The sequence below is a fragment of the Aythya fuligula genome, chromosome 1 (assembly GCF_009819795.1).
Source record: "Aythya fuligula isolate bAytFul2 chromosome 1, bAytFul2.pri, whole genome shotgun sequence".
Classification (NCBI taxonomy): Eukaryota; Metazoa; Chordata; class Aves; order Anseriformes; family Anatidae; genus Aythya; species Aythya fuligula.
In genome coordinates this window covers 63311292-63324731 of record NC_045559.1, presented here as the reverse complement: position 1 = coordinate 63324731, position 13440 = coordinate 63311292, and the positions used below count along the sequence as shown (strand labels likewise).

General features: G+C 43.1%; 1 protein-coding gene across 4 annotated transcripts in view; it reads right to left on the bottom strand.

Annotated features, from left to right (window-relative positions):
* The window catches only part of CAPRIN2 (caprin family member 2), a 37391-nt gene extending 30875 nt beyond the window's left edge, over positions 1-6516 (bottom strand). For 2 of the 4 annotated variants that reach the window (XM_032189099.1, XM_032189110.1), the window contains exons 1-4: positions 6462-6513; positions 5742-6004; positions 3843-3905; positions 150-236 (exon numbers count right to left, since the gene is read on the bottom strand). In XM_032189099.1, coding sequence (XP_032044990.1) covers positions 150-236; positions 3843-3905; positions 5742-5990 — 399 coding nt within the window. In that variant the 5' untranslated portion in view covers positions 5991-6004; positions 6462-6513. Of the gene's footprint in view, positions 1-149; positions 237-3842; positions 3906-5741; positions 6005-6461 lie in introns of all 4 variants that reach the window. The other 2 variants (XM_032189126.1, XM_032189118.1) reach the window with 2 other exon arrangements.
* Between the last annotated feature and the right edge of the window lie 6924 nt (positions 6517-13440).

Here is a 13440-nt window from a genome sequence, read left to right as displayed (position 1 = left end):
ACTCCAGACAGTACAAGCAGATTGCTCCCCTGAGGTCTGAAACAGACGCTTCCTATAGTCTGTGTAGGGGCATATAAATGTAGCCATTAGAAGAGCAGCACAAAGTGTGCAGTCACCTCCTGATATCATGACAAACATTTCATACTTACGTCTTGGCTAAGACCTGAAAAAGTCTTCTGAAGCTCCTTGGCAAATTCTAAGTTGTGTACTACTTCATCGTATTTCTCTACTGCCTCCTAAAAAGGAAGAGATAATACATTTTTAATGTTTAAGACCACTCATTGCACATCAAATACATTCTATTTAAAATCTCATTGAGAACTACTCCCTTAGTGGGTACTTCTCTGAACTGTAGCTTTAAAGATACTGTCTGTAATTGGTGCTTAAATTCAGTTGTATCATTCATCCATAACAACCTGAGATTCAGTACAAGGCCAGCTCCCACCACACCATTTCATCTGTATGACGTTTCAGGCAAAATCCTGTTCAATGCTTGGTATACCAATGCCAAACAGAAAAGCTTTAACACCACTGTCACTTCATTTTTCATCTTCTTTTTTGCTCCTTTAGGTCTCAATCAAAAACATCTGCTTAACATCAGATACTAACATGAAAGCTTGAAAGGAACACAGAGGACAGACAAGTTCAGTGCAGAACCTCTACTCTGATGCTTAGCTGAATGCCTCTGCAGATAACTCAAAAGCTTTAGTAAGCTAATGATACAGAAGGCAAGTCATACTTTCAGAAAGTCCTGCAAATTTGATTTCTACAAATCAAGCAGTGTTCTTGTCTTCATTAGTGGCTTTAATGCACTTTTTACTCTCTAGTCTTCAAAAAAGAAGAAAGATTCTTAATTGCATTCTGATATACCCTAGGTTTGAGTTTTCCTTTCCCCACTGTCAGTTAATTTTACAGGCCTTCTTAACAGCTTTAAAGACAACAAAATGCTGTAGCTCAGACATGCTGTACATAGCTCCATTTAGCATAAGGCATGCCTGGGAAGTAACACAGTAAATTTAAACTTCAGTTCACATGTGCTTTACACTCAGATTGGTTTATGCTCATAGCAAGACATCAGAAGTTGTACTAGCACTGGTTTGTCAGTCTACCAAAGTTCTTTCAGTGGGTATTAACGTTGACACAAGTGTTTCATCATTGCAGTGAAAAATGTTTTGTCTGTCGAAGATTTGGGATATGCAAATCAGTGTGTCTAAGCAACTAGAAAGCAAATTACAGGTCGATTTGTTCCATCAGGTTGGTTTTTCAGTCACTTGTATTCACTTACTTGTAATATACAGAGTACTCTAAGTGATGCTTAACACAAGGAAGCTCATGAGTTACTGTTATGTACTCAACTAGTATTTTAAGTCTGTCATCAATTTATCAAGCACCTTCTGAGAACTAATTAGCAGGTTCACAACTGCTCAGAAGAATTTGACCTTTAAGATCCCAGTGCCCACAGATTTGATGCATAAGGAAGACTCAGACTACCAACTTACTAGGCAGATTGAAGTGACTGCTTTTAACCTTGTAAACTCTGAAGTAGTACTCCTTACCCTGAAATATCAAGAACTGGTTGTCACTGCGAAGACAAACCATAACATTGTGGAAAAGAAAATGCTTTTTGTCACATCCCTGTTATTAACATTCATTACAAGAAACAATGTTGGAGCAACAGTAAGGGAGAAAATCTGCTGAGCATGCAAAATAGTACAACATTGCCAGTGAGAGCATTAAACTTGCTGGAAGCTCCTCATTTTTGAAATGTTTGTTTCCTAAAGTACAGCTAGCACACAAACTCTGGCAGGCATGCACCATGACCAATTAGTTTAATTCAAGTTGTCTGCAAAAACTAGCTCATCACTAGATGTACCCTGCTCCCTGTGTAGAAAAAACAATGAAAAATATAAACAAAAAATCAAGCTGCATTAGAGCTCCACTATACTATGGGCAGAAAAGCTTTATTTAGGCAAATGCCTGAACTATTAACCTGTGCTCTAGTTTCAAACTACCAGGTCTCAGTATTTGTATATGCATTGGAAATTTGCATATGAAAGGTATGCATAAAAGTAGCACTCCTGTATCTGAGCCACTGAAATCAGGACCTTGACTAGATTAAATACTGAGTTGATACATCCTTTCACAACAGTTATCTGAACAGTTTGGATACCAAGTCACTTCACTAGCAAGGTTGACCCTCATTTTCCATTGCAGAAGCCTGAGACGTCCTAGAAACTGCAATGAAAATACTTGATACTTAAACGTTAAGCTCAGTTGGGAATAGTGAAAGCCAGTAACCACATTCACATTCTAAAGTCAATGCTGCTGAATGCATCTGCAGACAAAAACATTTACAGAATCCTTTGCCTCATTAGTCCCCTACATCTTAATTTCACTTTCATCTGTTGACTTATGATAGCCCAGAGTATAGACTAAACAAAGTCACATTTCAGAGTAGCTTTAAAACACATAGCTTGGATTAGCCTTGAACAAGAGAATACTATTCAGTAGTCTTATCAACAGAAGGCAACTAACATTTGGATCTGAACACAACAGCAGGCTCTTCTAAAACTAAACCTGGAGTCAGGTTGAACTTAGTTCTAAGAGATAATCGTCTCACTCCAAACGATCAGATTTAATTTAGCACTCTTGCACTTAAAGGGCAAGAGAACACATCAGATCCCATAATTTAACACTTAACTATCATGTACTCTAACAGGCCTATTCTACCTTTAAGCAGCACGTTATTTCTGCTCTTATCCCCACTATTGCAAGTTATTATTTACAAATGACTTCAAGTAAGGATATTTATGCTCTGAGACTGCTGTATTACAATAAAGTTAAGCCACTGAATTATTTTTCCAGCTGGCCAGTTTGCAGGATCTAGTACTGGAACTCCAGTGACAATGCCCTTTTTCACAGGACTCTTCTTAAACATGTCTGTGAAGTACTTCTGAAATGACCAGGGCAATAAATCTTGTGGATTGTGTAGCATCCTGGTACCAGACACACTTAAACAGCAATAACTTCCATGTTGCAGAAAGTTGCTTTCTGCTCTAGCATCCATTCAAGTCCAAGAGAAATAGCCAGAACCACTATTTTAACACCAGGCAAGTTTAAACTCACTTCGTGAATGCACCACATTTATTGATTAGTGATCTTGCATCTTGGCATTCCAAACTCTAGCAGTCTCGGGTACAAAACAGACATTATTCTAACAGCATTTGAGTGCAGCAGTAACTCCCAGCCATCTAATGGCAGCACCAGGACAAGGTAGTTTTCCCAATTAGGTCACAGAATCATCTAGGTTGGAAGAGACCTCCAAGATCATCTAGTCCAACCTCTGACCTAACACTAACAAGTCCTCCACTAAACCAGTAATTCATAGCTAGATGATGGCATTTAAGCCTTTCAGTCCCATGCAGATTACACTGAAGTCTTCCTTTTACCAACAAGGCCTTTATCAATTATACTTCAACAACTACTGATAGCCAACAGCTGTGTAACCATCATGCAATTTCAAGAAACACCTATTAATGAGGCCTTGAGGTCTGTTCTAACACAGCAATGCCATGTAGGTAAGCTGCATATGAACATCTCAAAGAGGTATAGGAGCATGAAGCTGAAAAATGAAGCTGAAAGCCTACACAGCAAAGATAACTCACCACTCAACTAAGTTATCAATAGCTGACCCCATTTAGTTTTGTGACAAATACCATTTAAAAAGTCCACATGCACTGCTTCTGTAAAACTGTACTACCACCTTTTTTGGCAAGCTAATTGTTCTGGGATGTTTGTTTGAAGGTTTTAAGTCCATCCACTGCCACATAAAGCAAGCTCACCAACTGGTCTTGATTGAGAGCTTCTCCCTTCTTCAGTCGATCTTTGTAGTCTTCTAGCTTAAGCTGTAAAAAAAAAAAACAAAGTCCATTTTTATATTGATTTCTAATGTCAAGAATTGGTTATGAGTGAAGTTGAATATTTTATTTCAAGAAATCTGCATACTGCAGCAAAGTAGGAACTTTTCTACTGCTCATTTTCAGGAGGAAGGAACACAAATTTTGCAGTCTCAGTCTCCAGAGCTACCTACTTTCCCCCCTTCAGTCTTGCATTTTTACTTTTGTTTCATTTAAGAAATAACACATTGACTCTAGACCTTTAAGAGGCTCCAAGTACATCCCATGTCCTTATTTGAGAGTACTGGGCATTTAGTTTTTTGCTGCAATTTAGTTATCTTACACTGGATAGAACAGTTTTACTTCATTTCCTGCTGTGTGTCTTCCAAAATCTGAGATTGTTTATATCAAAAAAATTATTGCACTGTTTCCTAAGAAAATGGACAACTCAACTAGAAAACAAGTTTTATTTCTAATATACTGAAGCAGTCTGTAACAGCCAAAATAAAGTATGCAATACTAATCTTCATTAAACAGAAGAAAAACAGGGAGTTGATTACCACAAAGTTAAACATCGTTATTTAATTTGTGTATCTGCCTAGACAGGCTTTAGTGACACAGTATCTAGGGCTAGGAATACTTTCTATCATTCTAGCAAGTCACACTTATTTGCTGGTGAGGCCATATTGTCTACACTCACATGAGCCAATCAAAAATACTGGAGAATTTCACAGCAGTACGCTTCCTTGGATGAGTTAGAATACAGCAAAGTTGCTTAATCACAAAAGAAACATGCTTATCTGAGATTATTCAGAATTGCAGCATGATGCATGACAAAAGACAGCAGTAATACTGCATGCCCTGCAGGAGGATCAAGTCCTATAACCGTATAGCCTGAAATCTGATCTAGATCCCTCTTCATCTACCCAAAACCATAACATATAATCCTTTTCAAACACTTACAGAATCTCAACATCCATACAATTCTATTACTTATAATCCTGACCCAATACTGAAAGCAACAGCACCATCATTCTTTCAATCTTATAGAAAAGTGCATCTTCCCAATTAAAAATTTGGCACGTGCATAGCTTTCGGTCACCTACCAGTCAACTGAAAAGTCCTAGAATACAAAAGCCTGAAGAGCTACAGTGACAATATTTTAGATGTATAATTACCTCAGTACTTATTAACACCATTCCCTTAAAGAAGGAACAGTTCAAAGTCAGGAGAGCAGGTTTGGGGGCTTTCTGTATAGAAGTCTTATAGTTAATAACATTTGTCTATAGATATAAGATAGAGAAGTCGAAGAAGTCGATCTATGCAAAGTATATGGCAATACATATTTAATAAAATTTGACATTGCTATTAGCCAAAGGAAACACTGCTGCTCATTTGCAATTTTACATATATCTCTACATCCTAATATTAGATGCATGTAATCAATAGAAATATTAAGACTTTTCTAAGACTGTAAGCTAACTCAGATTGGTTCTAAGTCATTTCTGAACTGAAGCCTGCCAGAGAAGCATCCCCAATGTCAACCAATATTCAATTACCTTTGAATTACCAGAGAGCAGGTTCGTAGTTAACAGCTACTCTGCTGCTTCACTGAAACAATGCTCTGCTCACACAATGTCAAATAGCCCATTTCAGAACAAGGAGAATAAAGAACACCATTTTCTATTACACAGAGGTTCAAAGTGATAAAAAAATAAATCTATGCTCAGGTCATTTCATGGGTTATTTAAAAAATCCTTTATTCCTATGCATGCCTTGGTCCGGCTTCTGTACACATGAAATTTTAACTGCTTAAAAGCATGCCATAGCAAAGGAAAGAGTTACCTTCTTTTTCTCAATGTTCCTGATCTTGTGTTTGAGGCAGATAAGCCCATTATCAATGTAAGTCTCGTACGCCTGGGAAGGAGAGGCCGCCGAGTTGAGCGCAGTCTGCAGGGGGCTGGGGGAAGGCTGGCTCTCCCCCGACGCGTTCACCTGCTGCTTGGCCGCCTTCATGCCCTTCTCCTCCCCGTCCTCTGACCGGCCTGAAGGTGACGATGGGCGGCGGAAAGGGGCTTGGGAAAGCTGCACCATTGAAATGGATGGAGCTGCAAAGAAACTCCGTTGGCAGGGCACTCCCTTCCCCAGTCCCATCCTTTCGCAGCAGGACCCCCACCTTTCCCTCCCCCCTTCCCCTATACCCACCTTTAGGCTCCCCTATCCTATATAGCGGGGATTTTGGCAGCCACAGACCCCCAGCAGGGATTTTAAAGCAGGGCAAAGCGGGTGCCTCGCCCGAGCCTCCCCACCCAGCCCTCCCCCCGAGGGGATGCTTCCAGAAGCCCGGCCGCTCCCCGCACGGCTACCCCCATCCCCTACCCCCCCCCGCCCCTTAAACCAGCTTCGTGACCTTCGCAGCCACCACCTAAAGCGGCGAGAATTCAGATAAAAAAAGGGAAAATGGTTAAAAAAAATGGGGAAAAAGCGGTGCTGAGGGATGGAGGCTGCCTCCCCCCCCCCCCCAGCATCGCCCCGCTGCCCCCTCAGGGAGGGGCCGGCTTTCACCTTGAGCCGCGGGGCGATGACACCACACTTCCCTCGCCCGCCGCACCGGGGAGCGGAGAAAAAAATAAAATTAAATTAAATTTAAAAAAATAAATTTAAATTAAACAAAATGAATAAAATACAACCCGCAGCCCGCGGGAGGAGCCGCTGCAAGGCCTGGCCCTGAGGGTGGGGGGGGGGGGAGGAGGCACCGGCTCCCTCCTCACGCCTGGGTGCCGCTGAGGCGCCGGTGCCGGTCCCCCGGTACCCCCCCCCCACCACTCCGGTGCCGCTGCCCCTGTCCCGGCCCCGCCGCCGCTCACCTCGGTGCCGCACACGCTCAGGCCCGCCCCGCCGCCCGCCCCCCGCTTTATATAGCGGCCGCGCACCGCCGGCCACGGGGCAAGGCGGGACCGAGCCGCCGGGGCGGGCGGGGCCGGGCCGGGCCCTGCGCTGCGCTGCGCTCACGCCCCCCCCCCCCCAGGGTCGTGTGGTGGGGCCGGGGCCGGCAGGGGGCGCGGGGCGGGGAGGGGCCGGGAGGGGAAGGGGGTGTGCCAGGATGGACGGTTTTGTAGGATCATAAAGATGGAAAACACCTCCAGCATCATCTATCTGGTCCAACCGTCCCCCTACCACCAGTGTCACCCACTGACCATGTCCCCAAGCACCACGTCCAGCCTCTCCTTGAGCGCCCCCAGGGACGGTGACTCCACCGCCTCCCTGCCCTGGGCAACCCGTCCCAGTGCCTGGCTGCTCTTCCTGAGGAGAAATGTCTCCTCATTGCCAGCCTGAACCTCCCCTGGCGCAACTTGAGGCCATTCCCTCCAGTCCTGTCACTAGTTATCTGCAAGAAGAGGCCAACCCCAGCTCCGCACACCTTCCTTTCAGGGAGCTGTAGAGATCCATAATGTCTCCCCTGAGCCTCCTCTTCCCCAGACCAAACACCCCCAGCTCCCTCAGCCGCTCCTCACAGGACTTGTGCTCCAGGCCCTTCACCAGCTCCATGGCCCTTCTCTGGACACGCTCCAGGGCCTCAATGTCCTTGTATTGAGGGGCCCAAAGCTGAACACAGCACTCGAGGTGCAGCCTCACCAGAGCCGAACACAGGGGGACGATCACCTTCTGGTCCTGCTGGTCACACTATTCCCGATCCAAGCCAGGATGCCATTGCCCTTCTTGGCCACCTGGGCACACTGCCAGCTCATGTTCAGTTCCTTGGTGCCCTGAGGAGCAGTTTCTGGGTGAGTGCAGCCCGACACCGATTTCATGGAAAAGGGGAAAGAGGTGTGACGCTGTCATGCCTACCGTTGTTCATGAGGGAGAGGTGCCCACAGGCGCCCTGTCCCTGAGCACATGTCACAGCAGTTTCCCTGAACAGCAGCCCCAGGACAGGCTGACTTGTCTCTCCAGCAGAGGATTGTCACCTTAGTGCAGAGCCCGGGCTCCACCCACACAAAAGCCCAGCTGCACCTTTTGATGGCAAATTTTGGGTGGCCACAGGAAAATACAAAATACTGATCTGTGCCTGTTTAAACTGGGAGGTGTCTTTCAGGCCACTGCAGGGCTCTTTGAGGAGACTTACAGGTCTGGTCGTTTTATGTAAATAAAGATGTGTGTCCTCTGTAAATGAAAACCAATCACTGAAACACTTAATAGCTAGCAAAGCCCTTAAATCCAATGAATATAGACACTGAAGCAAAGCAAACTTTTGTTAATCTCTAACGATGACATCAGTGCCACACAAGGTATAAAAGGAGCAAACACACCTTTCAGAAAAACCCAGAGGATTAAGCCGGAATTGTTTTCTGTGTTTCTCTTTTTGTGTCCCTTAGCACAAAAGCAATAAATAATAAAGCAAATTCAGAGGGAAAGTGATGAAAATAGAGATATACATCAGTAAGGAAGGATTGTAAAGAGAGGCTTTACAGAAAGGTGCTCACATAGTACACCGGATAGATGACAGAAATGGAGAAGTAGGGATCATATAAAAGAAAGATTGCATTTAAAAGAAAAAAAAATAAATGCAAATGATAAATGGTTCAGATGTTGAAGGAGACTTCACAGAATAACCCAGAATCTGATTCAGTAACACCCAGAATGGGTTGTAGCATCCGCAGTCTTGCCACTTCTGGTTTAATCGCCAGTGCAAAAAAACAAAAACAAAAACAAACAAACAAACAAACAAAAACTTTATTTTTCTTCAAGTCCTAACTCCTAGAAAAAGGTCATTGTAAGTCTAGTTTGCGTGACTGTGAAGAATGCCAGTGACTAAGACAAAGCTTGTAAAAAGATCTCAAAATATACATAACTTCACTATTCAGGAGGATGCTAACTCAAGCATTTTGAAAGTCAACCTTCTTCTGGTGCAATGCCAGCAGCAGATGTTACCAAATATTTTTGTTCTTACAGAAGTTTGCACGCCTGCTTGACTTTGTGCCATTGACTTGAACGGGAGCAGTCAGAGTACCTGACAAGGCGAGGCTCGCTTGCTTTCCCAGGATCAACAACGTCCAGTGAAAGTCCTTCAGATATATTTCTGTTCTTTGTGTGGTTCTGTTCAAAGCTAGCACTGATGGGCTAGATCCTTGCAAAGTAATTATAAAATGAATGACCAATTAATGCATGTATTAATAACAAGTTGTAATTAATGTGCAGGCACCTGGGACTATTCTATAAATCATAATTACAGCTGGCAAACTGCTGTATAGTGCATTTTTACAATTTGGAAATTCTATAAAATAGGGAAAAAATGAAAGGAGTATTCATACAGTCAAATTCATTTTTAAAAGCAAAGGATATTTGAACTTCATTTTAAAACAAATACAAAACAACTACTTGAAGCTGATGCTATTTGTACATGTACAGTATACATATGTAATCTCCAGAATGCCCTAAAGAGAGTTATTAATGGTCCAAGGTCAAGAACATCAAAGCTAGGAAATGCCAGGATTAAGAGCAGCCTACATTAATGAAACTCCGTTTTGCAGAGCCATTCTGAGATCATGTCTAAGTAGACGATCATATAGTATCACAGTCTAGCCACATACAGATCAAATAGATCTCACTGTCCTAGGCTTCCAGTATTCCCAACTCTGGGATTTGTGTGTTTTGCTCCAGCATCTGAAGGGGATTGCTCTTTAGTGGCTGAAAAAAAAAACCACCACAGTTTGATCTTTTTTATGTTCAACTGATTCTGCTCATCCCCTCCAACCAGGGCTGCCCTATTTTTCTCCAAGTCCCAGTGGTTTATCCCACTTGCATTTTTCTTGCCTTCCTATTTCCACTCGTGTACCCCAGGCTCAGTCTTTCTGCCCAGGTCTGCATGTTGCCCACATAAAAGGCTCCTGTGTGAAGCAGTATGTCCTTCACACACACAGAATCAGAAAATACAGAGTTGAAAGGGACCCACAAGGATCATTGAATCCAACTTCTGGCTCCACACAGCACTACCTAAAAATTAAACAATATGATTCCAACCATTTGCCCAACCACCACCAGTTTTCCTTAGCTGCCACAACCCTTCCTGCTCCCCATGTGTCCTGGCTTCCAGACCCAATCTGCCTCTCTCCAGAGCCAGTGAGCCAGCACCCATATGGCCATGGTGGAGACTGAGACCAGGCTCCCAATTTCATTCACTACCATCCTTTTTATTAGTGTATTGTGAGGCCCCAGAAAGTAAACGGTTATGTAGAATAGGATCAGCTGCTGGCTAACTTTAGGAAAGCCATACAGTAAATATGTTGCAAAGATTACACTGCAATGGACTAGAGAAACCTGTTTCAGTCTCAAAATGTCCCTCTGAAAGGTAGACCAACGGATTTTAGAACCAACAAGAGATAAATCAGTAGGATCTGACAAAGAGCAATATGAGTCAGAATTACACCCCATTTATTGGAAGAACCTGGAGGATCTTAGGAAATGTGTTGCTGCAAGTCTATGCCATGCTGCAAGCGGTTTTTCAATGCACACCTTGTGGCTACCTGTCTGCTTTTCAGAAGTCAAAGCCAAGGAGCATGGTGAAAGGATGCTTCACTTGGTGTCCAGTGTTGCATCACATGAGCTGCTGCACTCCCCAGTGATTTCAAACTAACTTTTGCAAATGTTTCCTAAAGACACAGTTCTGTCTTTTCTCAGCCTGATCCTCCCTTCACACCCTTCACACTCCAGCTCCTCGTCTCCTTGTCTTTTCTTCACAGGATCCTAGGTTCAGGTTCCTTGGGTAAAGCCTTTTTCTCCTTCCTTTTTTACCTCTGTGTTCAGTCCTGCCTAGCAAACCGATTCACATCCCTGCTGTTCTTGTGCAGCCGGTGCCAGGGCACCCTTTCCAATTCCCAGCCAGTTTTAACATCACTCAGTCCTAACCTCGCCAGAATTCTTGATTTTGTTGACTCTTTTGCATTCCCTTCATTATTTTTTTCTTCCGTTTTCTGCATTTTCATCAGACATTTCATTCTTCCGTAATGTTTAAAGGAAAGAGGAAAAGGAGCTCTGAAAGCAAGCAGAAATCATTCTCCTGCCTGGGAGCAGCCATTACAAGCTTAATCAAATTCTCCCTCCATAGCTCCAGGACAAACAGGGTATGGTTAATTAAAACCCATGTTAACATGTATAAGATCTGTAAGGCGGCAGAGGTATGCTCACTGGCAGAAGCATCTTTGGAGAATTTACAAGCTCAGCTGAATAAACTCTCTGTGGAATATGTGCCTGCGTGTAAGCATATTGCACAAAAGCCACTCCTTGAAAACCAAGCTGAAATTCCTGTTCCCGGGCCGCAGGTTTCTGGAATTTCAGTGAAAGTGCAGAAAGGCCCCTGTGAACTCTGCTGTTTCTGTCTCCTTCCTGAGAACAGCCAACCCCAGGGGTCTCAGCTCAGTTTGAGGCAAACACCTAGACTGGAACATTTCATTTTGAACTGAAAAAAAAGCTGCTAAAGTTAAAACAAATTCAAAAAATAATAATAATAAAATGGGAAGTTCTGGACAACCTTGGTAACAGGAGGGGCTAGCTGAGGAGAAGGAGGTTGTGGTTCACGTGGTGCAAACAGCAGTGCCTGTTCCTGATAGTTTGGCAGTCTCAACTCAAATTTGAAGTCTTGACTCAAGACTTCATCAAGCCTCAGCTGCAAAAGAGCAGGCACTCGTACTGCATTTCTTTGTGGGTGTATATATAAAAATTTCAAAGAAAAATTGTTATTTCCAAGGATCAGATTAAAGGAAACATCTGCCCATAAATGCTTAGCAATAGGGACTGGCAAATGGAAGTGGACTTGCCACTTGTGTCAGCAGCATTGTTTTCGTTGACCTGATGAAAAACTTTTGCCTACTCATAAGCCTTGCAGGCTGCAGCTCACACCTGTGCTTGTTAGTTTTCCACCTAAACCCTCTCCAGAGGTCATGTGCAGGAACCATGCAGACTGTAAAGCTTTGAAAGGCTGCTGCACTCTGTGGTGAGGACCACTTTCATTTTCAGGACAGGAACCTTACGCCTGTGTTTTCTGTGTTTCTGCCAATGGGCACATGGGCAAGAAGATGCTTAACCCAGGTGCACAGGAGATAAAAGGGAGGAAGATAATATATGGGATAGAAAAGTAGTTTGAGGGCTAGACTGTTGGGGGAACCTTGTACATTTGAAATTAAAATATCAGCGAGGATGTAAAATTAGGGGAAAAGTGTAGAATCCTTAAGATTTATCAAAAAATAAAATAAATAATTAATAATCATAATAATAAAACACAAACATTTATAGTGTTATTTTGTGCATGAAACCCATCCCTTCCTTCTATTTTGTTTTGCACCTGGCATGGATGTGGCCTTACAACAAAACCGATTGTGCATTAAAATGGTTGCTGAGTGCAGGACTTGTGCCTAATTTTTGCCGAATTTAGGAGACTTACAGTGAATAAACAAGATAATTGCAGGAAAAGATGGCTTTATGGATATTGCAACTGAATTTAGGCTACATTTATTCCCATTTCTACTACAGACCTTTGGAGAACTTTACATGGACATGATCCCCATTTTGTAGCTGGCTTAGGGTCTGGCTGCAAGATGAGCATCAGTGGCTGCAACTAAGATAAGCAGGGGAGATGCTTTGGGCAGAATATGGTCCTTTGTGTTCTGGAGAATGAGACATTAAGTGTTTCCAACTACACACTCCAAGCTTTGACGATTTTTACCTGTAGAAAAGGGGAATTACCCCACCTCCGCCTTTCACAGGTATGCTGATAAAAACAAAGATAACTTCGGTGAAGTAAATGTGGGATGTTGTGGAGCAAACAGCGTGTGGAAGAATGACTGCCTTTGGGATTCAGAGCAGAGCTGGAACTGTATGCTCTAAATAACGAAGAGGGTCACGTGGTGGAGAGTAAATATGAAAATAATTAATAGCCCCTCAGTGAGCGCTGCCCAGCCCATGCATTGCAGAAGTCCTGTGGAAATGCAGCATGGTAGTAACATCAGCATTGGACTTTATCATTTCTACACAATGACACATTTAGGAATTGGATTTAAAAAGCAGACATATTCCTGGCATTGCCTAATTTCAGAGTGCCTCCTTTGGCAGTCATACCATTCCAGGAAAATAGGCACTAGATGTTGAAAGGAGGGGTGAACTGCTATGTTTATTTTCTCATGGAAAACAAACCAAACCAAACCAACCAACCAACCAACCAAACTCAATTTGTTTCCAAAACAGACCTTTATTATCTAGTTTTGGTAGCCTGTGGAAAATGTTTTCTTGTTCCTAATGGTAAAGGAGAGCTCTGTGACTGGAAGAGATTGTTATGAACAGGAACTCTAACACTGCACATGCTCAGACAAAACTGAGGAACCTGAGAATAAGAGGTGAAAAGCATGCCCTGTTTGTGCTGTTTTCCTATCTTTTAGTCCTTTGTAACAGCATAAGACCTATGCTGCTAATGCTCTGCTCCTTCCATTGCTCCTCCACTGACTGAGGGAAGCCCCTTGGGTCAGTCACCTTTTTCTCTAGAATTTCTCCCTTG